At 51.2% G+C, this 25,785-nt stretch overlaps 1 protein-coding gene across 1 annotated transcript in view; it reads right to left on the bottom strand.

Moving 5' to 3' along the window:
• Positions 1-25,785, bottom strand: part of LOC124519307 (myosin-16) — a 65,616-nt gene that overhangs the window by 35,647 nt on the left and 4,184 nt on the right. Inside the window, exons 3-21 of the mRNA XM_047089466.1 lie at positions 23,402-23,545; positions 21,754-21,910; positions 21,091-21,118; positions 20,675-20,771; positions 19,766-19,858; positions 18,685-18,748; positions 18,009-18,107; positions 16,269-16,372; positions 15,334-15,472; positions 14,698-14,966; positions 12,875-13,045; positions 11,253-11,432; positions 9,468-9,594; positions 8,400-8,458; positions 7,183-7,270; positions 6,284-6,401; positions 4,970-5,090; positions 1,245-1,381; positions 161-242 (exon numbers count right to left, since the gene is read on the bottom strand). Of these exons, the coding sequence (XP_046945422.1) occupies positions 161-242; positions 1,245-1,381; positions 4,970-5,090; positions 6,284-6,401; positions 7,183-7,270; positions 8,400-8,458; positions 9,468-9,594; positions 11,253-11,432; positions 12,875-13,045; positions 14,698-14,966; positions 15,334-15,472; positions 16,269-16,372; positions 18,009-18,107; positions 18,685-18,748; positions 19,766-19,858; positions 20,675-20,771; positions 21,091-21,118; positions 21,754-21,910; positions 23,402-23,545 (2,277 nt within the window). The remainder of the gene's footprint in view (positions 1-160; positions 243-1,244; positions 1,382-4,969; positions 5,091-6,283; positions 6,402-7,182; positions 7,271-8,399; positions 8,459-9,467; positions 9,595-11,252; positions 11,433-12,874; positions 13,046-14,697; positions 14,967-15,333; positions 15,473-16,268; positions 16,373-18,008; positions 18,108-18,684; positions 18,749-19,765; positions 19,859-20,674; positions 20,772-21,090; positions 21,119-21,753; positions 21,911-23,401; positions 23,546-25,785) is intronic.

Genomic DNA, 25,785 nt, shown 5'->3' with positions numbered 1-25,785 from the left:
TTTGTCTCCCAGGCACCCTCATTTGTGGACTGTCCCTGCTGCATCCTGTGGCCTCCCACCCCCAAGAGGCACCTCCCCCCCAGGACTGCCCCCCCCACCCCCTCGACACACACAACGCACTGGTAGCTGCAGCCCAGCTAGCCTGGCCCCTCAGCCCTACCTTGTTGTATAGCTTCCACCAGCCCCAGAAACGCAGCTCCAGGAACTTGCGTGTGTTCCGCTGGATGACTTTCAGGCCAATTCTGCAAAAAAAGGAAGCCGGGGTTCCCTGGATGAAAGTGCAGGTGTCAGGGCCTGGCCTCCCTGATGGAACGGTTCCACCCAGACAGCACAAGGCTGAGACAGACCACTCATTTCTTCTTACATTTCCTTCCTTCCTCTCCCTCACGGGAAATCACCCATTACTCTCTGAGTCCTATCCATTCTGCAGTCTCTGGAACCCGTCCCCCTTGTCCCCTCCAGCTTCACTGGACTGTCATTTACCGAGGACCTCCTGCATGCCAAGGCCCTGCTGTCCTACACTCAGCCCCTAACTTGTGTCGCTGCCTTCAGTCACGATCCCAGGGAAGTCTGGGAAAGTGACTTGTAGGCTTTAAGAGAAGGGTCTCTATTAGGTGGTCCCTCTTATGGGTTGAATTGTGTCCCCTCCCAAAAGATCTGCTGAAGTCTTAACCCCCAGTGCCTGTGAATGTGACCTTATTTGGAAATAAGGTCTTTGCAGGTGTCATTACTTAGGTTAAGATGAGGTCATACTGGAGAAAGGTGGACCCCTGACCCGAGATGGCAGGTGTCCATATAAGAAGAAGGAAGGCCGTGTGGAGACACAGACAGAGAGAAGGTCTTGTGAAAACAGGCAGAAACTGGACTGATGTGGCCATAAGCCAAGGAACGCCTGAGGCCACCAAGACTACAAGAAGCAAGAAAGGATCCTCCTTTAGAGCGTTCAGGGGGAGTGCAGCCTGCAGTATTCCTTGATTTCAGACTCCTGGCCTCCAGAGCTATGAGAATTGCCATTGTTTTAAGACACCCAGGTTGTGCTGCTCTATTCCAGCAGCCACAGGAAGCGAATACAGACCCCAAACAGGGTTCTCTGGGCCAGTGGAGATGTCGCCGCCCTCCCCTCATCTCACGGCCCCGAGTCGCTACTGGAGCTGACCGCTGGGTGTGTGGCCGGGTCCCTGGTCATTCTGCGTGGATGCGCGTAGCTTCAGTGGCCCCGCCCCACCCGTGTTTGTGAGTGCTACCTTCGCTCCAGCATCTTTTTGAACTCGATCCTCATGAGGAAGCCCCGCAGGCGACACTGCAGCATTGTCATGATCTTGGCCAGACGCTCGTCCCGCATGTCCTCAAGCTTAGCCAGGATGCCCGCTCGGAAGAATACCTGTGGGAAAGGCACACTCCTCTGCACGTGGCCCAGCTGTCGCCGATGGTGGCCACTTGTGAGGCAAGCCCCAGAGGTTCAGACAGGGCCTTGAAAGTTAAGAGACCCAGTCTGGTGCTGGTGTTTGAGGCCCCTTGGGAACAGCTGGCCCTGGCCTGGACGTCCCCAATAGCGGGGCCACTGCCAGCCTCTATGTCTGTTTCTTCTCAGCCTCCTATGGGTTCCAGCTCTGGCCTTGCACTCGCCGGCTGGGTCACCTTGGACGCGTCTCCTCACATCTCAGGGCCTCAGTTCCCCATCTGTGAAATGGGGATGTTGATCCCTCCCTGACAGGGCTGCTATAAGGAGTAAATAGAGATAACTGGGTGGGAAAGTCTCATGTAAACTGTGAAGTGGTAAGTAAAATATGATAGGCTGGGGCACCTGGCAGCTCAATCATCTGACTCTCGATCTCACGGGTTCATGGGATCGAGCCCCACGTTGGGCTCTGCGCTGACAGCTCGGAGCCTGTTTAGGAGTCTCTCTCTCCCTCTGTCTCTGCCTCTGCCCTGCTCACACTCCCTCTCTCTCAAAATAAATAAACATTTTTTAAAAATGTGTTAGATCATCATAATCCTCACTGTTGTGGTGACTGCCCAGCACGACGGTGGCAAGGGGCCTCCTTTACTGCTATGCAAATGGCCTTTAGACAGTCACGGTCTCCCAGGATCTGGGAGTGGGAAGAGGGGGTGGTGTTGGGCGGGGGAGAGGTTGACTTTGTAGAAAAGATACAGAGCTTTACCAATGCTGCACAGTTTCAGGCACCCAGCTCTGGTGTGTGTGAGAAAGCTTTGCAGTGGGTTAGAAAGATCAGGAAATACCCAACTTTGCAGTGTGTTAGATCAGGAAACACCAGATTTCCAGCAAATACAGATTAAGGTTGCAAGGTAACATTCACTCCTCCCTCCACCTGTGACTTTTAAGACTTTTCCAGAGCATGGGTGTTGGCACGGTTGTGGATCAGGGGAGGGTAGATTGGTACAACAGTTTTGGAAAAAGGGTTGGCATTCCCTCATCAAGTTAGTTGTTTGCATACCCTGAAACAGTCAACTGTCCTCTGCCGTGTTAGTACATCTCAACCCCGGCTGCACATCTCTCCTACCTAGAGGGTTGGAAAGATACCGATGCCTGCACAGTGATTTCAAACAATTTCTGGAGTGAGGCTCAGGCATTGGTATTTTTATCCCTCCCCAAAGTGATTCTAATGTATAGCCAAGGTTGAGAATTTCGTTCTGGAGAAACCTCTACACGGGATCATGTGCAAAGATACTCAAAGCAGCATTTGTTGATAACTGCAGGGGGAAAAAAATCAATTTCCAAGGGCAGGAGAAAGGATAATTGTTATGTGGCTGTCTGAGGCAGCATGATACGGTGGTGACAATGAGTGAATGTCCTATACTGACCAACAAGGATGAATCTTGGAAACATGAATGAGTGTTAGAAGCATGCTACAGAAGATTATAGCGAGTGTGGTACTTTCATGTGCATATGTGACAAAACTATTTTTTAAAAGGCAGGGGGATGGTTAGCATTCGGAGCAAAGGGTTACTCCTGGGGGTGGGGAGGAAGGGGAGGAAAGAGATGAGAAGAGATTCTGGATTTTTAAGTGGGCCCATGGGTGGTGACTTTATTATCAGTTATGTTTCATAATGTAACATCTTTTTATAGGCTTCCAATAGGACATGATAGAAACTTCTAGAGGGATAGAAGGAGCCAGGAGACCTGTACCTGGCCTCGGCCTCCTTGGATGTGCTATGTGACCTTAGCCAAGCCACTCCCTCTTGGGAGGCCTCTAACTCCCCTCCTGTTCAATGGGAGTGCAGGACCCTGAGTCCCCCCAGCTCTAAGACTCTGTAACTCCACACCTTGAGGCCAGGAGCAGAGCTCTTGATTAAATCCTTTATGCGGATGCTATGGATACCAATAGGAAAAGAATGCTCCCTCCACCTGCCTTCCTCCCCCACAAAAACCCAAAGAGCTAGCTAGCCATGATGGGGTAGAGACATTGGGCTTGATTTCATAAAATGTTTCTTGATATTTCAAAATGAATTGTCATTGAGTTGTGTCCTTTTAGGAGCAGTGAGGTGAGCATGTGGCTGGGTGTGAGGACACAATTTACAGGCAAAATCATCCTGTTCTCTGTTCTGCCTCTGCCACCAGAGCCTGCCTGGTCCTTGTCCCCAAGCATGATATGGCGGGGACAATGACTGAATGTACCAACCAACACGGTTGAATCTTGGAAACTTGGGTGAAGCTTGGAAAGCTATCCCCAGGATCCCCAGGGCTCTACCTGGACCTGAGGTGCCCAATGCAACATTGAACAATAGCAAAATGCAGTCCATTTGCCCAGCCAGTAACTGCATCAAATGTTGGCAACAGCAGCCCCATCCCCTTTCCCATGACCCAGTGTCGTGCGGCCTGGGGCCTGCTCCATTCTGCCTAGTACTGTGGAATTGGGCACATCACCTCCACGACCCTCTCCAGGCTTCCTCAAGGTTCCGCTCCTTCAAAGGTGGGGGTGGGGAAAGGAACTGGTCTCTGAGGTTCTCTCCCACTCAAGTATTCAGCGACTCTATGACAAAACCTGCAGTGTTCCTATAAGTCAATATAGGTATACACAGCATGTCTCAATTGTGAAGGAGGCCAGAGCTCGCAGTTCTGGAGGATTCCAGAGCAGCGCTACAATTCTGCTAATGCTCACTACCATGAAGCAAGCTCTAGGGGCTTAGGAACTCTTCCTGTTCTGTTCACTGGTGTATTCCTAGAGCCTTGAACCATGCTTGGCACACGGAGGTGCTCTAGGAGCATTTGCAAAGTGTCCGCGTCCTCTACCAAGCCTGTAGGGAAGCCATGTTGCCTGTGGCATCCATGAGACTTGGAGAGGTAGTTGATCTGTCCTGGGCTACACAGAACTAGGCTTTGAGCCTGATGCTCCTGAATGTAAAGCTAGTACCCCTCCTGGGTCGCCCTGCTTGTCATGTTGGGTGCAGTCTGGTTGGGCAGCTATAGATGGACACCTTGCACCATTAGCCTGGCTGGCCCTTACAGTCCCGACCAGACTCTGCAGGGCCAGGAAGTGGGACAGACACACGGCAGCCCAGGCCCTGTGAGTCAAGATCAGGCAGCCTCTCTGAGTCACCCCCAACTCACCTGCCAGCTCAGGGCTGGAGCTTTCGGTGTGGGTGGGCTGGGATTATGGTGCTTTGCTCTCAGACCTCACCCCCACACACATACCTCCATGCCCCAGTAGAATCCAGGACCTTGATTCTGATTGGGGCTCATACAGTCCTAGGAAATAACCTACCATTTATTATGTACCTGTCCAAGCTGGGTTCTCACCCACGTTATCACTAATCACCCCTGAATCCCATGAGATCAGCTGTATCAGCCCTACTTTTGCAGAGGAGGAAACTGAGGCTCTCAGCAGCCGTGGGGCTTGCCTAAGGCAGGCAACTGGTCAGCGGCCAAGCTGGAATTCACACCCTGAAGCCCACCTTCTTGGGACGAGGCTGAGTGGTGGAGGGAGGGAGAATCACCAGAAGCCCCTACCTTGGTATGCCCAATTTTGTATTCATTCACATCCAGGTCAATGGACCCGAGCAGCAGCTCTGAGGCCTTCTTGTTGTCTACAAACCCCTGAGGAATCACATTGGGGTTCAGCACTTGGTACCTGTTGGGAGAGAGATGATGACAGCCACCATCATGCCCGAGCTGGCCGTTCAGGAAGTACATCCATGCAGTTGACCCATCCATTGGTCTTTGTGATGGCCTTGGAATCATGGTTAGACCTGTTCTGCAGATGCCTGAGGCAGGCACTGGGGTGGGACTGGCAGGAGACATTGGGGAGTGAATGTCTGTGTGGGTCAGGAGTTCAAAGGGCTGGTGCTCCTAGAAATGAAAACACTAAAAATTTTCCTTCCTGATCTTTTCTTCCAGACATAGGAGAAGCACTTCTTTTTCTGGCCTGCAAGCAGCCCCCTTTGTGATTTAGACAAGTCCTTCCCTGTTTAGAGCCTTCAGAGGGCTTGGACAGGATGACCTCTAATGACTTGTCCATCAACCTATGGTCCTATGTTATAGCATGTAGGGAGTGGGTAGAAGGGAAATAATCCCTAAGGTGGAGGTGTTACTTTGGGTTCCCCCAGAAGCAGACCCTGGGACAAGGTATCCAAATGCAAATAGTTTAGTTGGGGGATGGCAGAGTTGGGGAGGGGGACAGGGCAGTCAATAAGAGGCATGTTATCAGGTCAGTTATCAGAATGGGCAGCTGGGGATTAATGTTGCTAGGGGGTACTGGGAACAGTGGTGTGCTGAGACCAACTCCTACCAGCTGGCAAGAGCCAATTGGGTGAATCTCTCCCCAACCCCACATTCATTGGTGTCACATGGCTTGGCTCGAAATCAGCCATGGGAGTGTTTACACCATGGAAATCTAAAGACACTACAAATCAGGGCTTTTTAATTTCTTAATTTTTATCATTTTTTAAAAACGTAACCTGGAGAACCTGTTGTTAGACATTTATCTGGGAGCCTCACTCATAGTTAGCCCACCAGAAGAGTGAGGGAATTGAAATGCTGATATGCCAGTTGCCTGTAAGTCATTGGTTATGGGCCGCTCCTGGGGAAGGCATTAATTCCTGAGACTTTCAGCCTGCCAAGTAACAAAGTTGGTTCAAGAGCCAGAGAAAGCCCTCAGGCACAGAAATGCAGGTTCTGGCAGTTGAAAGTCAGGCCAACGTGTACTCAGGTAGTGAGCTGCCGTCATCGTGCCTGTAGCATCTGCTACAACAGGACTATATTTATCAATCAGTCCATCCCTGGAAACTGAGAACTGTACTCAGGTATCAGGAAGACATCACTCACCTCTGTTTGAACTCTGGGTACTGCATCCTGTTTGGGAAGCCCTTCCTGCAAATACGGATGCCTTCCAGGACTCCGTTGCAAGCCAGCTGGTGCATGATCAGGTGGGCGTCCACCACGCCTGCCAAGAGGGAGGGTGCTGGATGTAGTCAATGTTCTAGGGTGGCACAGGCCACTCCTTGTCACTGCAGAAAGCTAACTGAACATCTGTGTTGTCAACCCCAGTCTCCTCCCGTCATTGCACGCAGGGCCCCACAATTCAGCCAAGACCAAAGGCCCTCCTGAGTATGACTTCTAGCTGGTTCTCACCCAGCCAGAACATGATTTTTGCTTTACAAAACAGCTAGAATATGATTTTGGGGGATCCATTTTGGGGGATCCTTTCAGTGCCCCATTTTGTGCCCTAGTCATCCCTCGTGATTAAAAGTGAACTTAATTCAGGGCGCCTGGGTGGCTCAGTCAGTTAAGGGTCCAACTTTGCCTCAGGTCATGATCTCACGGTTAGTGAGTTCAAGCCCCACATTGGGCTCTGCATTGACAGTGCAGAGCCTGCTTCGAATCCTCTGTCTCTCACTCTCTCTCTCTCTCTCTCAAAAATAAAGAAACATTACAAATTTTTTAAAAAGCGGATTTCATTTATACCTGGCTCACAGTTTGTGTGCAACAAATGTTAGCTATTTTTATTAACAGTTATTGTTTCATTGGGTCAAAACTGTCCCAAGTTTGAAAAATTGGTGGGAGGAGAGGTTGGCAAAGAAGAGAAACAATACATAAGGTTTCAAAAATACTAAACTGCTCTCTACGTGTTCACTATGCTAAAAACAAGAAAGGGTATGTAGTTTAAGCAAACACTTCACAGAGCCTGAGGACTTCCAGCAGGGAGACATGTCCCCATGATGTACCTGATTGCTTGAACTCGTTGGGGACAATGCAGCGGACAAAATGGGGAGCCGTGCTGTGGAGGGTGGCCATCAGCTTATTCAACTGCTCCTGGGGGTGGAGGAAAAAGGAGAAGAAAGACTGAGTTAATAAGCTCAGTGTTGGTGTTGCAGGATACCGATGCTCAGGACAGGTCTTTATTTAGATTTCAACTAATTCATGTCTTTTTAAAAATTTTTTAATGTTTATTTACTTTTGAGAGAGAGACAGACAGAGCATGAGCAGGGGAGGGGCAGAGAGAGAGAGGGAGACACAGAACCCAAAGCAAGGCTCCAGGCCCCAAGCTGTCAGCACAGAGCCAGACACGGGGCTGGAGCCCACAAACTGTGAGATCATGACCTGAGCTAAGATCAGATGCTTAACCGACTGAGCCACCCAGGTGCCCCTAGAGTGCAATTAATTAAGTTAAAATGTAAATTCAAATTGAGTTCTTCTGCTGCACCAGCCTCTTTTCAAGCACTCACTAGCCATGTGTGGCTAGTGGCTACCATCATGGATGGCATATTGGGCAGTAGCCATCTGTCATCTCAGAGGGACTTGCCCAGGGTGACATGGTTTTCAATAAGCAGGGCCCTTCTTGATTCAGCGCTGGCTCATCATAGCGTCTCGATACTAGAAGGAACCGTAGTGCCTGTGAGGACGAAGCCCTGCCCGTTGTTAACCTCCCTATGGAGGTTCCCTCCTCCTCTGCTTGGATTCCTCCAATGAGGTAGCCCACTCCGCTTCCAGGCTGCTAGATCCTTGGCAAATATTGAAATCTTTCTTTGGGCCACATCTCCCTATTGGCTGCCTTTCTGCACTTTGGAACGTATCCCCAGTAATGCCCCAAATCTGTGGAAGTTGTGACCGGCCCAGAGGATCTGCCAGCCAACTCTGGGGCTCAAGATCTTAGGCACTGATATCTCCAATGATGCCACTCCCTGGGTTTCAGTCCGAAATGATGTGGTTGGACTGAACCATCTCTAAGGGTCTCTTCTGCTCTGAGGTCCTGTGGTTCCGTGACCCCTTTGGAAGGAAACAGACTCCTTACATGGAAGAGGCAACCGTAGGCGTAGAAATGACCTCGTCCTGTCCTGGGCTGGGAGGTGGCAGCCAGACCACCACACCATTAGAAGGGAGTGTTCAATGGAAAAGAGGGTTCGCTGGATGCACAGTGGCCTCTGGGGCAGCCCCTACTCACCCTGTAGAAGTTGGAGACTGTCATGAAGGAAGACCCCCTCTTCTGCTTCTTGCTTCCAGCTGAGGAAGAAAAACACACGTTTCACGTCAAAATGCAGCATGGAGGGGCGCCTGGGTGGCTCAGTCGGTTGAGCGTCCGACTTCGCTCAGGTCACGATCTCACGGTCCGTGAGTTCGAGCCCCGCATCAGGCTCTGTGCTGACAGCTCAGAGCCCGGAGCCTGCTTCAGATTCTGTGTCTCCCTCTCTCTCTGGCCCTCCCCCCATTCATGCTCTGTCTCTCTCTGTCTCAAAAATAAATAAATGTTAAAAAAAAAAATAAAAAAAAAAATGCAGCATGGAGACAGGCAGCCCCATTCAGTGCTCCGTGTCGAGGAGACACATTCTCTGGTTTAAAAAGGCTTTTCTTAGGACTAGGTGAGGTGGGGGCCCTCACACCAGGAAAAGGGCATCTACCAGGGAAGGGTTGAGTGGGATGACCATGGTCTAATGGTCAAAAGGAGTGCTATGCTCTCTGGAGAGGGTGTAGCCCTTTGTGACTTAGGGCTACACATAGGGACAAACTGTTCCCATTGCCTGGGCAGGAAGAAGAGCCTGCAGACCATCTGGAGGCATTGCACGTTGGTGGTGAAAACGTCAATGAATTCAAGGAAATTTGCAGCTCTTGCCCCACTGAGTGGCACCTTGGGCCGCTCCCATCCAGGCCGTTCCCTGTGGGCCACACGACCTCGATTGGGTAGGAGGCAGGGCTGGGCTTGGCCTGAGCCTCAGACAGAGGAGAGCGGGGAGCAGAAAATAAGCACACGCATTTGGGCATCCACTCTTCCAAAGCAGTATTGCTCCACCCAGAGGTGACACGGGCCCAGCGGGCAGTACAGTTGACGGAAGCTCGCAGGATGCGTACGCACCTCTCCACTGCACTGTCATCCATGGCCTCCCTCAAGTAACTTGTCACCCATTCATCCACTTCGCAGGAGTTGAATAAGGTGAGTTTTGTTTCCTTGTTTCCATTTTGGCCACTAAAGGGCATCAGCACAGGGGGACTGGACACAACAAGGGGTCATTCGTACCTGGAGCCTCCTCTTCTTTGAAGAGAAGGGCCAGTAGCACCAAGGATGATTTCTGGAACAAGCCCACCACTGTTTCATTCAGGGGGTCTTTGTTCTTCTCCAGCCATCCTGTGATGTTGTAACCCACCTGGAGGGGACAAGCGCCAGTGGTTACCTTCCAGGTCTAGTCTCCACCTTTTGGGTCCCACGGCCAGAACCTCTACCTACAGGTTCTGCCTGCTCTGGGTTCCCAAGATCAACCTCCAACCCCATCTTCTGGGGCTTCAGCTCTTGACCTGATGACTTTCCTGGAGTCCTGGGATGTCCCTGAACCACAGTAAGAGGTGGAGTCCCCATTATCTGCTTTCATGGGCGTTTGCAGTTTGCCTGTTTAGGTCACCCTGTCTCCGAGCTTTCCCCACAAAACAGGACTCCCCAGCTACTTTCTGTCGGGGTGTGACCTCCTCTTGCAAGTCTGGTTCGGCTGGCTACTCTGAGCCTCCCTGACCTACTGGCTCTTTTTCCACCCAGGTGGGTTGATCTTCTTCCAGGCTCAGCCCTTGCTCTGACTGACTGGCCTCGACCAGGGAAATCCTGAGCTACATGAAGAGCTCCCTACAAGGGTGTCTAGTCTCCCCTTGCTCAAGGGCACACATCCCTTGGCCATTGCCTGGTGGAAGGGGGGCTCCATCCAGCCACACCTGGGATCCATGTGTTTAGTTAATTGGACATCCATTAATTTCTATTTCCTGTTTTGCTACGTGGCCCTAGCTGGGGAGGCAAAGAGGAAGGCGCATTTCAAATTCTTCCACTGAGCGTAGGGAACCGAGGAAAACAGATAAGAAGCAGAAACCTTTGGGCTTTCCTTCCCCTGTAGAGCATAAAGACATTCATCACCTGCGGGCCTTACTTTAGAGCCTTCTTGGAGGTGCATAGGTCCCATTAGACTTTGAATATTCCATTGCTATCAATACAGAGCCCTCTCATTTCATCGTGGGAGGTGAGGCGGAGCACTGCAGTCGGCCTCCAAAGCTGCTGTTTACTCTACTTGTTGGCATAATTCATTTTGCAAGTAATTGGCATTGTTATGGTTGATGAGGTCATAAAATCCTGGCCCCGATGCCCGATCCAAGAGCAGCTTTCCTGACAGCTCTGTGCTAAGGCTGCTGTTTCCCTGCAGTTAAACCCACAGAAGCTCAACAAACTCCAGTGGTAACAGGGAGCACGGGCGTTTACAGCAATACCGCAAATCGCAGGGAAATAAAACACATTCTCAAGAGCTGGCTGAACAAACGTGGTCTCCCCTATCAGTTATTCAAATAAGAAGCTAATTCCCTCTTCCCCAAGGACTAAGTTTGTCATGAGTGAAAAAGCCACTCCAGAGATGTCGTTTTGTTGCTTTGGTGGCCATGAGCCGTCAGAAGGAGAAGTTAATCCATTGGGGGATAATTGATAGGCTCGTGGACTTTTTTCCCTTTTTTGCACGTGTTGTAAATTCTGTCCTAGATCTAAGTGCAGCTGTCAAACCAAGGGCCGCAAACAATGGTGTGGCCCTGGCAGGTGAACTGCTGGCGGTTCCCTGGCAGGCATCCTTGGCTGGATTGCTTTGGATTTCTCAGAGGGAGAAGTGATGAGGAAGTATGAGTCAGGGGTCATTTCACTGAGCTGATCACCCTGTTCTATGGCCGCTGCACCAGCTGGAGGCAGGAAGCCTCAGCAAGGTCACGGCAGGAAGGACCTATAATAGCCAGAGCCGCCTGCAGCAAGAAGATAGATGGCCACAGGAGGCGCCAACAGGGTACTCACGGTGCCTGCATAGTGGACGAGCTCGAAGTGGGCCTCGGGCCCCTTGCCTTTGCCCCCCTTGGGCTTGAGGAAGTTGCTGGACTTTCCCAGGTGGTTGTCATACAGGGCCGCCTTGAAGGTGGCGTCGGTGGCCTTGGGGAAGACACACTGTTCCTCCAAGATGGAGAAGATGCCCATGGGCTAGAAGGAAGAGCGGTGGATGTTGTTAGAGGAGGCCATAGGACCCCAACGGGGCCACTCAGGTGTTGGCCTGGGGGTGGTGGGAGGGGCGCCCCAGACACCCGCGTGGGCAGCCAGGAAGCAGAACTCTGGGCATAGACCCCCAGGAACGGTGAAGCTGCTCCAAGGTCTGGTCTTCGAATGCCAAGGCCGTTTACACTTGAAAGAGACTAGAATTCATTGAGTCTAACAGAAGGGGAGATGGAAGTCTGAAAGGGCTACTTAGCTCCCCAAATGCTAATCCCTCCCAAACAGTGGTGCCAGGCAGCCTTGGCCCTCAGGGAAATGGTGAAATCAGTGACACCCGTCCTCTCTGCATTTAATTCTCTGTTATCCGCTCCTGCCCTCCGTGACGTTCCTGGCTACCAAGAACCACATATGGTTCTTCTCACAGAAGAGGAGAGCTCACATGGGAGCTCATAAAACTGTCAGTGACTTAATATCTATGGAGGGTCTGGATTTCTAAAAATTTCTGGAAGAGGGCAGTGCTTAACCCCAAAGCTCAAACATGAGGGACATTTCAGGCTCTGTGACAGCCGGACAGGGGGGTATTTGTTGGTGTTAGAGGACAGGTGAATTGTGTGTGCAGCCTGTTTGGGGAGACTCTTTTCCTGGGAGGTTGAGGCTGGGCTCACATCGGGGACCCCAGCCTGCTTTCTCACCCCTAGGCTGAGTCTCAGAGACAACATATATTCTTTCTCCTATCTCTTGAATTTTTACTTTTTAATAATTTTAAACTTGCAAAAGAGTGCAGAGCATTCCTACACGTCCTTCATTCAGCTTCTCCAAATGTTAATGCAAGCTTGGTAATGACAATGAAAACCAGAAAATTAACATTGATACAATACTATGAACAGACTGTTCACATTTTGTCATCTGTCCTGTCAGTGTCCTTTTCCTGTCCCTTTTCTGCATTTGCTTGAACAGTATATATTCTTGAACTAGGCCATTTGCTAGAACATTCCTGATGGTGTGACTACAGGGGTGGCGATTAGGTTGTCTGGGTTAGAACCTGACTGTGCCATTCACAGGGTGTATAATCTTGGACAAGTTTCTTCCCTTCTCTGTGCCTTAATGTTCCCATCTGTGAAATGGTTGTATTGTGTCTCACACACACACACACACACACACACACACACACACACACACCCTGCCATATATATGGTAGCTTGTGATGATCCAATGAGTTGAGGCATACAACAGCCCAACTAATGGTGACCATTGCAATCACTGTTGTACCCATTTTGCAGAGAGGAAGCTAGAGGTCAGACCAACCAAGGTCCTTAGTGGTGTTGCTGATGCCACTTCCCTGCGGGTCCCCGTGAAGTCCCCTTCTGAGGGGCAAGCCCTGATCAGGGTCCTGGCCTCTCTCTCGAAGCCCCCTCCTCTGAGCAGCGAGTTACCTTTTCTAGGAGATCAATGCAGGCCTGCAGGTCAAGGCCAAAGTCGATGAAGACCCACTCGATGCCCTCCCTCTTGTACTCCTCCTGCTCCAGCACGAACATGTGGTGGTTGAAGAACTGTTGCAGCTTCTCGTTGGTGAAGTTGATGCACAGCTGCTCGAAGCTGTTGAACTGAGGAGGGAGGGCAGAGAGCAGAGTGTCAGCCGGGACCCAGGCAGAGCCTCCCGGGGGCCGGGACTGAGGGACAAGTGACAAGCAGAGCTCAAATTTGCCGAGGGCCAACTAGCGTCAGGCGCTGCCCAGATGCCTGAATGCCGACCCTGGGACGGTGCTGCATCAGCCCTGCAAGAAGCCCTTCTCGGTGACCATCCCCTGCAAAGGCATAGAGCAGCTTAGCACCTGCAGAGGAGGGTGGGGGCCAGAGGGGGGCAGAGGGAAGTAGGAGGGAAGGGGAGGACAGGGGGCGCCCAAACCTCGGATGCCATCTCCTGTAGTTAATGAAAATCATTATGGAGGGGCGCCTGGGTGGTGCAGTTGGTTAAGCGTCCGACTCTTGATCTGAGCTCAGGTCATGATCTCACAGTTCGTGAGTTTGAGCCCCACATCAGGCTGTGCACTGACAGTGCGGAGCCTGTTTGAGATTCTCCCTCTCTCTGTCCCTCCCCAGCTTGTGCTCTCTCTCTCTCTCTCAAAATAAATAAACTTAAAAAAGAAAGAAAAAAAATCATTGCGGAAAGAATCATTTTTTTTTTTTTCCAGGATAGAAATCATTTGAGAGGCTTTATGGATTCTGCCCTGCTGTGTGCCTTTGGACAGTTCTCTCTCTGTGTGTAGTTTTTTTAATCCTCATCTGTAGGATGAAAGGGCTTGAGGGGTTTACAAGCCTTTAACAAAAAACCAGAGAGTGCTTTCTCTTGATGAAACCCCAGGCTAAAGCAGAGGTGCCACTGTAGTCACAGAGCACACACACGTGCTAGACCCTGCACTGAGATGCCTCTGCTCGAAACCTGACGAGGCAAGAATGATTAGTGTCCCCATTAATACATGGAGAAACAGAGGCACACGGCTTGGAAGTGGCCCAAGATGGGATTTGAACCCTGTTTGTCTATAGCACACACTTTGCTGTTGGCACATGTCATCCTCCCTTCCTCTCGTCCCTCCCCTGCTGGCTCTCAGTGGCTCCCCAGGATACCAGGGAGCACAGTCCAGAAACTCTAAGCCTCCTTCTACCTACGAAATTAAATGACTCTCTTGGAAACGGCAGCCAAATTAGCCTTTTAGAGCCTGAAAAAAATTGGGGTAAGCTTTTTTTTTTTTTTAAAATCCATCTGTGGCCAGTAGAAATTCTTAAAATAATAGGATAGTGGAGTGAAATGGACTTTATAGATCATCTCTCCCCGTTGGTTCATTTTAGACTTGAGAAAACTGAGGCTCAGAGAGGGATAGCTACTTTCCTAAGGCCACATAGCTAGTTGATGGCCAACCTGAGTCCAGAACCAGATAGACCGACTCCTAATCATGCGGCCTTCAGTTACAAAGCTAAAATATTCCTGACCCACTGCACTAGCCTGGGATGAGACCCGAGTGTCTCTTGTGTAGGAAAAAGGTGAGAGGTCACCAGTGTTGTGCTGGTACATCAGCTTGCTCACTCGCTCTCTCCCTCCCTCCCCCTCTAAATAAATAAATAAATAAATAAATAGCAAATAACTGAGATTGGCCCGCCCCAGGTCCGAGATGAGAAACCAGAGAACCGCTGTGAGAAGTAGCTTCTGGAAGAAAAATGGCCACCCCAAAGCAGAAACAGAATGCCAGGGCAGGCACACCTCAAAGATCTCGAAGCCAGCGATGTCCAGCACGCCGATGAAGAATTGCCTCTGCATCTTGGTGTCCAAGGTCTTGTTGATCCTGACCACCAGCCACTTGAACATCTTGTCATAGACGGCCTTGCCCAGAGCCCCGATGGAGTTGTGGCACTGTTCCATATTCTGGCCCTTCTGCACAAACTCATTGCCTACTTTGACCCGGGGCCTGGTGATGCCCTTCTGGAGCTCCCCGGAATTGAGACCCATGAGATGGGCAACTTTGTCAGCCACTGAATAGGGACAGAAAAAGCAGGCGAGTGAAAGAAAGATGATGCCCTGCTCCGGAGAAGCCCGGCGCCATCTATTGTGTTTAGGGAAGGGGGTGGGGGCAGGGTGGCAGAGACCCCGTGTTGCCAATGAGAAAACAGAGGTCTGAGATGGTTTCCACACTCGCTCAAGGTCACGTGGCAAAGCAGAGTAAAGAAACCGAAACTATGGCTCTGACTCTCTGTCCTGTCTCTCTGATTATTATTGATGTCTGGACATCCAAGGAACAGTCTTGGTTTATAGCATGTCTCTGAAATGTTCACAAAGCCTCAGAGATCTGTGAGCCCCCGCCACTGGTGCTGCCTCCTCCCTGAACAGCCAAACACCTACCCTCCGTGGTGTCCACTTCAGCCTGCTCCTCTCTGGGCTTCTGCTTGAACTTCATGTTGCCAAAATGCATGATGCCCCCAGTCAGCTTATAAATGCCAATCTTTTCGTCGGCGCTGAAGCCCAGCACGTCAAAGGCAACCTGCAAGTCCACGGGGAAGAGAAAGGCAAGAAACTCCTGGCTTCTCGTTCCACAGAACAGAGGCCACGGCACTGCAGTTGTGGGCTGGCCCTGATGGGCCACTGCAATACGGTGTGGGCTCTGGAGGTCAGACACACCCTGGCCAGAGACAGGTCTGTTTTCCTCCCAGGGGCTCTGCACTATAGTCATTTGTGTTTATCTAACCTTCCCGGCCTCTGTTTATTCATCTGCAAAATGGGGATAGTAGGTGGTCATAAGGATAAACTGAAATGATGTGTAAATGTTTAGGCTATTACTTCACACACAGTGAGAATTAGATACACAATAACACATTGGAGGTGGCATTATTATTACCATCCTTATTACTGTTCAGGCTTCATGCTAGGTCCTGGGAGAGGGAAAGGCCAAGATGCATCACGAATCAATTCTACCATCAAAGAGGAGAGTGGACACAAATACCCTAACAGAAGTTACAGGTGCTTGGAGTGAGAAGAGGAGAGAGAGAGAGAGAGAGAGAGGGTGCAGTGGGAACTTAAGAGACTGGAGGGTCACTTCTAGCCGGGACGTGAAGCAGATGGCCCCTTAGGTTCTGTGGAATCCTAGTTCAATTCTGCTTGCTGTGACGGGCCGGAGAGAAGAGCCAGCTGCAGCCCGGGAGACCCCCGGGGGGAGAATCTGGGCCGCTGCCTGGCTGCTCTGGGTGGCCCCACCCCAATTCCAGTGGCAGCGCATGCAGGGCCCCACAGTTTCCGTCTTGGCTGTCCCTGTGGTGTGCCGGCCACGCCCACCCACTCACGTCTGTGATCTGCAGCTCTTCCCCGTCGTCCATGTTCTCCACCACTGTGACGCCCTGGCTCACCCAGTGGTACTCCTTAGGGTTGGGGACCAGCAGCAAAGTCTCTGCCAAGAGCAGGAAAGCAGATTAGCAGCTTGGTGACCTGCGGTTTTCTTCTCTTTCCTTTCTAAGCCGTATCCCCTAAATGCCTCTCATGTGCCCGGCATGATGCAGGGGGCATCATGGGGCTACGGAGCTGAATAAGATATGATCCCTACCCTCAGGGATCACCCAGAGTCATGGAGAGATTTGAAAAGGGTACATGAGGAGCTTTAGGATAGCAAGAGGGTCTCGGGAACTTGGTTGTGTCCTCCATCACTTGGCCCAGTACCTGGCACCTCCTGGGCGCCCTGTAGATATTTGGGGAATAAATTAATTCCTATTTATTTTCCCCTTCCTCTCCCCTAGAAAAAGCCATTTACATTCTAAGGCAGAAGGTAACACAATGATTGCAGCGGGCAATAACAATCACTGGCTCGTAAGAAGCGTGAAGATTGTGCTTTTACAAAGAAAGATACACACTTCGAGTTTTCCTCAAATGTGTGCCCCTCTTGATCTGTCTTTGTTTTTCTGCTTTTGGAGGAGACGTTGGTGCAAGAAATACTTTCATTTTCCTTCATCTCTACTGTTGAGAAAAACTAGAGCCCAAGAAGGAAGATAAATGTGGGTGGTCACCCTGCTCGAGGGTCAGGGATACAGTGGGGCTTGGTGGGGAGTGTGGCAACCAGGAGAGCTTGAGCCCCATCTGAAGGGGCCACCACCATCCGACTGCCTTGACTGGAGCCGTGTGGGAGGGCAGGGCCATGGCTGCTGGATCTTCTGTAACTTCAGAGAAACGAGAAGTCGGTGATGTTTTTTGTTTTGTCTTGTTTTACTTATAACAGGGATTACTATCAAATTCCACTCATTGGTTCAGAGACCCTAGTGTTGTCAGTGAAAGACTTGCCCCTCATGGAGCACACTACCCACGCTTGTGAGTTTATCAACAAGCCAGTGGCCTCAAATCCAAGGGTGGTGATTTGTTTTGTTTTGTTTTATGTGAAGTCTTCCAATTTCAAAATGCCGTCCGTTAATTAAAAGGGACAGTGTGTCCAACACAAATAAAGCCCACTTGTGAGTGGGGAGAGGTCCCTAGTCTTTGGTGGGGTTAGAAGGTGTGTGTGTGTGTGTGTGGAAGAGTGAGTCTTCATCTCTCCCCTGACTTTATACCCTGAGCAGGTCTGCCATGAACAGTTGAGCAGGTTGGTGCCTGCACAAGAGCATCTAGGTGAGTGAGTGAGTATAGTCTGCTCTTCAGACTATGCACTCTGTGGGCTCTGTCCACCTAGAGGGGAACCTCTTGTTATTGCACGTGCAATGGTCCTGGGCTGACCTCTCTGCTCCTGTCTAGCTCTGGGCCCAGAGGCAGCAGGTGCAAGCCCCATATCTCAGGTCTGTGTCTCGGCCCTGAGTTGCAGGCATTCGAAAGCCCCGTCTGTGGTATGGGCCAACAGCGGTGCTAAGTCTCATGAGGCTGTTGTGAAGAGGAGACGTGAGGAGAACCTCAGGCAAGTTCCCTGTAGCCTATGCACACAACTGTAAGAAATTCATGCAGAACCACAAGGGATGGCACCAGACCCTCTGCGTTCGGGAGTCTGTTTGTTACTGAAACAAGAGGAGAAGCAAGTTAAGGGGCAGGTGGACAGACATCACGATCTTTACCAATAAGTTCAGGCTTCTTGTTAGAGAGAATCTGGTAGAAGATGTGGTAGCCCCTCTCAGCTGCTTGCTGGGAGATGACACGAGATTTCTCTAAGAGATCTGGAGAGGAGTAAGTACAAGAACATGAACACAGACCCATGCTGTCTGGGGTGCAGGGTGCCATCACAGAAGGGCTCCCCTCTCCGTACAGTCCCATGTGATAGCCAGCTCAGGGGCCATTTTCTCCACCCCAGACACAGCTTCTGGGGGCCTCACTGCCCACGGAGGGGACCCCCGGGGGGAGAAGGGCCAGCCCCCTGGGCATGAGACAGCAGGCTGCCTTCAGAAGGGCCCTGCCCCATTTCATGTTCCTCTGTTGCTGTTTTGAAATTCTTAAAAACTTTTTTTTTAAGTTTATTTATTGTGAGAGAGAGAGAACTAGTTGGGGGGGGGGCAGAGATAGAGGGGGACAGAGGATCCAAAGTGGGCTCGATGTGGGGCTCGAACTCATAAACCGTGAGATCATGACCCGAGCCGAAGTCTGACGCTTAATCGACTGAGCCACCCAGGCACCCCAAATTCTTAAATACTTTTTTTTTTTTTTAAAAAGGAGCCTCTCATTTTCATTTTACCCCGGGCCCCACATGCTATGTAGCTGGTCCCGCCCGGAAGAACCCTCCAAAGGGGCCTGACTCACAGCTCTCGATGTCCGCTCCAGCCAGTTTGCCTGTAGTTCCGAAGTGGATTCGGATGAACTTGCCCTGAGCACGGAGGAAAGGGCCGTGAGGGAGGACGCGTGTGGTGCTAGACCAACACGTGGGCCGGGTTTGGCCACAGTCCCCCACTGGCAGCCCCCCTGAGTTCCAAGGGCGCTGTTTGGAATGTAACTGGGCCAGACATGGCTGTACGTGGAGCCGCGGATTTCCCGTGCAGAGGAGTTAGATGGGGCTTGGAGCTAAATTTAAGGTCCGTGGGGTAACCCCACAGGGTATTTGTGGGGAGAGGAGCACCAGCAGGAGGGACTGGGATCACTGGAAAGTCAGCTTAGAGGCAGGCATGGTGAGAATTTGACCAGCGGGCGTGGGGGGCACGCTACTGAGTCTCTTTATTGAGACACCACATTCCTCTCCCTGCCCTTTGGCAGAACCACCAATAAATTCTCCCGGAAAGAGGCTTCTCTGTGTCTCCGCCTCTGCTGCTCCTGGCCCATCTGCTCACCTCTCTTCCTCACCTGCGTCCACTTCCTCCCTACCCAGCCCTGTTTACCTAGGCTCCCCGCCAGCACCCTGGTAATGAGGGGCCCCCCAGCAGGAGACTGGGAACCAGGAAGGAAGCCCCTCACATAGTGCCCCGGTAGAGGTCCCACAAGAGAGCTGAGCTGGTTCCAGAATCCACCAGGGCCCTTCGGATGGACGGCACCCTTCCTGCATCCCTCCGGCAGGGGGATGGGCAGAGTTGTCTGCAGCTGGGGGGATGGGGAGAGTTGTCCACAGCTTCCAGCCGCTGTGAATCTCTGGCTCCCCCGTCTGACTTCACAGCCCCTCATCACCCTGTTACCAAGTCTCTGCATTCAAGCTCTTTGATTTCAATACTGATGTGGGCTATGTGTGATGTAGACCTTGACAGATAAGGCCTTAAAACTCTCTGGGAAGGAGATGCTGTGACTTGCCTCATTCCATTTGCATGCTTAAATCAGCCCCAATTTGCTTACCTGGAATAGGGTGACGGCACCTGTCCCACCACCCCCAGGGGCCACTGTTGTCGTTGTTCACACTTACAAAGCGAGAAGAGTTGTTGTTTCTGATGGTCTTGGCGTTCCCAAAAGCCTCCAGTACAGGGTTTGCCTGGATGATTTGATCCTCCAGGGACCCCTGGCCCAGAGAGAGAGACACACACAAAGTTGGGTGCTGCCTGGGGATTCAGGGCTTTCAAATGACTGTGGCTTGTGAGCTGGGAACCAGGAGGGGAATGGCCTTGGGGAGGCCTGGAAATCAGGGCAGGAAGGAACCTGTGAAGAGGGCCACCCCCTGATGACCATCCCCCTATGGCCCTGACACCGGACGGCCACCTGTCAGATGACAGGCCCTGATTCTTAGCTGGTGCTGGAGAGACTCCAGAGTGAGCCTGAAAACCCTTCCCTGGGCATCCCTGGTCTTCCTCATGAGCCTCTCCTTTGTCGGCTTTTGTAGCTGCCCCTGGCCCGGCTATTGCTCCTTGGGCCCCAGGGCCACGGGGGCCTGTGGAAGCAGCTGATGAGGAGCTGATGTCCCCCATCCTCCCCTGCCAGGCACAAATGGCTCTGCCACCTACCCCTCTGGGGACAGACATGAAGGGGGGGGGGACAGCAGAATACATCCTGCAGGGGGAGGCCCAGGTCTGCGGCCTCCTCCTCCCAATGTGGTCCTTCCTATCCTTCTCTCCAAGATGCCTCCTCCTCTGTAAAATGGCCCAAACTCCAGGACACCTATGAGGGTCACATGGGCTCTGCATGTGTGCTCTCCTGTGTGTGTCCCCCTGTGTGTGTCCTCCTGTGTGTGCCTCCTATGTGTGCCCTCCTGTGTGTGCTTTCCGTATGTGCCCCCCTGTGTGTGCTCCCCTGTGTGTGCCCCCCGTGTGTGCCCCCCTGTGTGTGCCTGAAGACAGGGTGGGCTGGGGTGACAGACTCTGAGTCCTCCCATCAGCCCTACCTTTCCATCCGAGGACTGTTTGCCAGTTCCTCCGACATTGGCAAAGTACTGGATGACCTTCTTCGTGTTCTCAGTCTTGCCAGCACCGGATTCTCCACTGCAAATGGATAATAGGAGCAGAGTGAAGTGCAAGGAGGGGCTTGGCTGCAGAGAAGCAAAGCAATAAGCGGTGGAGGCTGAGTGTTGCCATGATTCATCCCTCAGCCGGGACACACAGGTGGGGGAGTGGGGACACAGACCCCCCGCCCCCCAACCTCAGTTTCACAAGTGCAGCCTTAAGGTCCTGCTAAGCCCATTCACAGCCTGCAGATTTCCATACCAAGTCCCACCAATTAATTCTAAGAAGGCTTAATTACATGTGTAAGACACAGACCTAATTATATGTATATAGACCGAGAGACAGAAGGGACACTTACGTGATTAGCATAGACTGATTTTCACGATCTGCAGGGAAGAAAACGGCAACAGGAAGATGTAATTAGGAATCACTTAGGAACTGGACATTTGACATCGCCCTGGCCGAACAGTCTGCATCTCCCTGCATCCCACCCAGCTTGGAGGTGGGCTGCAGTGACCAGCAGAGGCCAAAGCCCCCAGATCCTGTGGAGTCCCCTTCTCTAGCATGCATGTTTGTAGAAGGGCCAAGAATTTACCAGCCACTCTTTCCACCAGCCCCATCCCGTATAGATAGCTACCAAGTCATTAGCAACATAACAGAAATTGCTTCACCAGCCGCTGTGCCACATGCCAGAGTCCTACGGGGAATGGTTAAGTGTTGGCTTGTCGCTTAACCTGGCATCTGTGGGCAAGTCGCTTAACCTGGCATCTGTGTGTTTTGTGAAGCTTAAATGAGATGGGGTGTGAGGTGGGGCCAGTACTTGGCAAGCACCCTCACTGAGCCCTGGTACCCAGTGTTAGCATTACGTGCTGCTGCTCAACACTTTAGCAAAGAACTTCAGCAGGTGGCATGGGGTCCAGGTTGGGACTTGGTAGCCCATGCTTCTCATGCATTTGGAGCCAGTGGCAAAAGAACTTTTGTTGCCCACCCCAAGAGCCCCGGCAGCCCCCAGCCCACTCACTCATGAGCATGTCATGGTAGGCATTGTCAGAGATGGAGAAGAGGTGGGGTGGCATCTCTGTGCGCTTTTTGCCTTTGTACATGTTGGCCACGCGGGCCCCGTAGATGGGCAGCCACTTGTAGGGGTTGACTGTCACACAGAACAAGCCTGAGTAGGTCTGGTGGGAGGGAAGGGAGACAGTTAGCTGGCTTTTCCTCCTGGTGCCCTCTTCCTTGCAGGCCGTAGCCTGCCCTGGAGCAGCCTGGCTGGAGGTCACTGCCAGCCTAGAGGGATAGAATGGTGTCCCCTCTGGATGCAAAATCTATGTCTGAGCGTCTATTCAGTAAGCAAAGCCATCTTTCTCTTTCATATATATGTGTCTCATTTTATTTTGGTTTAATTATTTGGATAGATAACAGTAATTCGTATGGACAAATAGGCAGCAGAAAGCCCGCCCCCACCCCCACCAACACACATTGCCCCCCTCCTCCTCCCACACACAGGTAAACACGGTGTTAATTTCTAATACCTGCCTTCTGTGGTTTCTGTTGCATATACATACAAACCCAGGGATACATTCTTATTGCCCCCTTCTTGTTTTTAAAACAAAAGATAGCTCTCTATAATACTGTTCTATATCATGCTTTTTCCATTTAATACATCTGGGAGATTTTGCACGAGTGTTCACAGAGAGACCTCTGTGGTGTTTTAACAGCTGCGAAGTGCTCCCTGTGTGGACACGACCCCTCCTGGCAGACAGCGGGGTTTGATCTACTCTTAAGAAGAGATGCCAGCTTCTCTTTTCATTATAAGGCAATTTTATAAGGAAATCAACCCATTGAAAAGAAAAAAAAATCAGAAAAACCAATGAGGTAGTAGAAGAAATTGTCTGAGGGGAGAATAAGTGAGGGCAGAATAAGTGAGGCCAAATCTGTGGGTCCCCATCCATGAGCCCCAAACTATCCTTCTCCTTGCTGGACACTCACATCAACCTGATACTCCTGCCCACCGCCCCCGTGCCTCTTTTCAGTTGAACTGAAATCTTCCACTTCGGCCTAGATGGGAATAAACACCCACCCTGCCCCAGCTTCTTCTTAGCATAGCTGTGATATACATAATGAGTTTTAAAAGATATCTTATTACATAGAAAGTGATCCCGAGAAAGAGAAACAAAGATGAGATAGAGAGAACCCACTTAAGGAGTTGAGAGTGTGACACACAGCGTGTTACCCTGGAACTCCTGGTGCTGAGTCACTCTTTCCCGCCAGCCCTGTCTCAGGGTGGGGGTAAGGCAGACAGCAGGTGGATGGATGGACGGACGGACGGACGGACAAAGGGTGACATCTAACAAGGCTGTGTGAAGTCATCAGGGGGGAAAATGATGTTTTGATTGGAGAGTTTGCAGGGGTGTGGTGGGGAGGAAGACTTCTGGATAACAACCTCAGCAAAAGGTATTTAAGCTGCCCATGAGATGGCACCGTCACGGAGACATCAAAGGCTTGGAGTGGAAGTTCTAACGTGTCAAAAGCATGGTCCCTGTGCTCTTGTCTGAGCCATACTGTGCGTTGATTGCTGGGAAGGTAGAGGAGCAGCTGTGCCCTTCCCATCAGGAGAGGGGCGGAAGATCCGCAGTCACCCCTCATCCCCAACCCCAGCCCCAGACACTCACATAGATCCTCATGTTGGTGTAGCGTTGGCGCAGGTTGTTCAGGACGCTGGCCTCATTCAAGAAGGTCATGTCCGCCATGTCATTGGCTTGGTAGAATTTGGGCGGGTTCATCTGCTGGACATCATCCTTCTTCACAGTGACAGTCTGGGTGAGGGGAGTGTCAAGACGCAGCAGGAATTAGGAAATAGTACTGTCAACAGCCATATGGGCTCCTGGCACAACGTACCCCATACTCTCTGGTATCCTGGAAGGAGCTAGAGTCAGGTGACCATTGCGCCCAACTCCTGGTCCAGCCATCACTGGGCAGCTTGGGCTGAGGAGGGACCTCCAAGGCCATATGAGCCGTAACTGCCTCCCCTATGAAATAGGGATGACAGAAGCTTCCTCAGCTGGTTGCTGTGAGAATTATATTAACATAAGTGGGAGCATCTAAAATACCTTATGAGCTATCAAGTCCCATTCCTAAATTCAGAGCACCTCTGGGCTCTGCTTCTCTTCCCACCAAGTCCATTCTGGTAGCTGATCAGAACTTGCTCTTTGATCCCGGGGACGCTTTGCAGAGGTGTGATTCTTGGATCTCTGCCTTGAGAATTGGTGGTGGTTTCTAAACAGCAGTGAACTTTTTCATTAAAAAAAAAAAAAAGAAAAGAAAAAGACATTTCCCTGCTCCTACCAATCCACCAAGCCACTTTGAAAGATAAAATTGAGGGGCGCCTGGGTGGCACAGTCAGTTAAGCGTCTGACTTCAGCCAGGTCACGATCTCGCGGTCCGTGAGTTCGAGCCCCGCGTCAGGCTCTGGGCTGATGGCTCAGAGCCTGGAGCCTGTTTCCGATTCTGTGTCTCCCTCTCTCTCTGCCCCTCCCCCGTTCATGCTCTGTCTCTCTCTGTCCCAAAAATAAATAAACGTTGAAAAAAAAATTTAAAGAAAAAAAAAAGAAAGATAAAATTGAAAGCAAGCAAACAAGACAAGACCAAAAAAAAAAAAAAAAAGACAACAATGAGTGCTGAGCAGTACATGTGTCAGGGTGAGGATAGCACAGGGTTGGGAGTCTGGAGTGCCTGTGCATGGCAGGCAAATCCCGTCCCCTCTCCGCGCCCCAATTTCTTAATCTGTAAATGAAAACTAGCAGTAGCTCTTAAGTTCCAGCCTCTGGGACCGAAGCTCAAGACATGTGATCCAGAAAACAAACATCTTTGAGCTGCCTACAGCCTGACGTGGGAGGCTTGAACACATACTGGGCTTTCTGGGACTTTTAATAATTTATGAGTCCAATAGGGAGATCATTTGAAACCTTGACAGTTCTGGAAAATCTACCCACTAATGGTCACCACGCCCCCTAGTAAATCAAGCTGGGTTCTATTCAGAGTCCATTTCCCCGGAATTCCCAGATCTCTGGGCCTCGCCCTCAGGCAGACACTTCTCTCTCAGCTCCAGCACAGGACAGAGGCCTTTGCCTTGATCTCAGAAGCCAGGTGAGTCAGTCTTTCTGTCCCAAACCTGCGTATTCACACAGAAGTTACGTGCTGTCCTTAACGTGTATCTAGACAGGGGCCTCCGGGGCTCCACACTCTCCTTATAACACTGCAATGCTCTGCCCTGCTGAAAAGTAGGTTCTCTGGAGAAGTGAGCTGGACTTTCATGTTCCAACTCGCTTGAACCCAGCGATGGCCTCATCTCCCTCCTGCACTCCCCTGGAAGCAAAACAAAGCACGAGGCTCAGATGCCACAAGTTGTGATCACACAAGGTCTCTGGTCTCATGTATTCCCGACCGTGACCAAAGACCGCCCCACGCTCCTGCTGCATAGCCCACCATGGAGAGGTGATGTGGTGATGTGGGGGCATACGGGTGTTCGAGCCAGATACAGCTAGGCTTGAATCTGAGTTCATCATTTGCTGTCTTTGTGACTATGGGCAAGTTACCTAGGGTTTCCTTGATCCTTTGCAAAATAGGAACTCCTAAAATCCTACTACATAAGATTCTTGAAAGGATTAAACAAAATGTCCAGCGCCTCACCAGGAGTCTGCTGCGGGGTAGGGGTTTAATTAACCAAACTTTCCAGTCAGACACAGTGAGAGACTGTGAGAGACTGTGATGTCATACACAGCAGAGAGAGCGGTGTATTGGTAAACCAGCTATACAGGGGGTGGGAATGGGGAGAAATCCCTGATTTATACCATTTGTCAATTCCCATGGTGTACATACATCTGCCATGGTTGACATCAAGCTGCTAAATGTTTAATATGCAGCTGCAAAGCCCCTGGAGTTTTAGCATTGTGTCCTCACAAGCTAGGACAAACCAGTTCCAGCACACTGCCACCATGCAGCAAGGGGATCTGAAGCCACCATCTATGCTCACACAGCTGGAGAGCCCCCGGGGCCA

The sequence above is a fragment of the Lynx rufus genome, unplaced genomic scaffold, assembly GCF_022079265.1.
Source record: "Lynx rufus isolate CCGP_SWC_20201006 ecotype Redwood Valley unplaced genomic scaffold, mLynRuf1.p SCAF_27, whole genome shotgun sequence".
Lineage (NCBI taxonomy): Eukaryota > Metazoa > Chordata > Mammalia > Carnivora > Felidae > Lynx > Lynx rufus.
The sequence above is the reverse complement of the archived record's forward strand: the minus strand, read 5'-3'. Positions and strand labels throughout refer to the sequence as shown.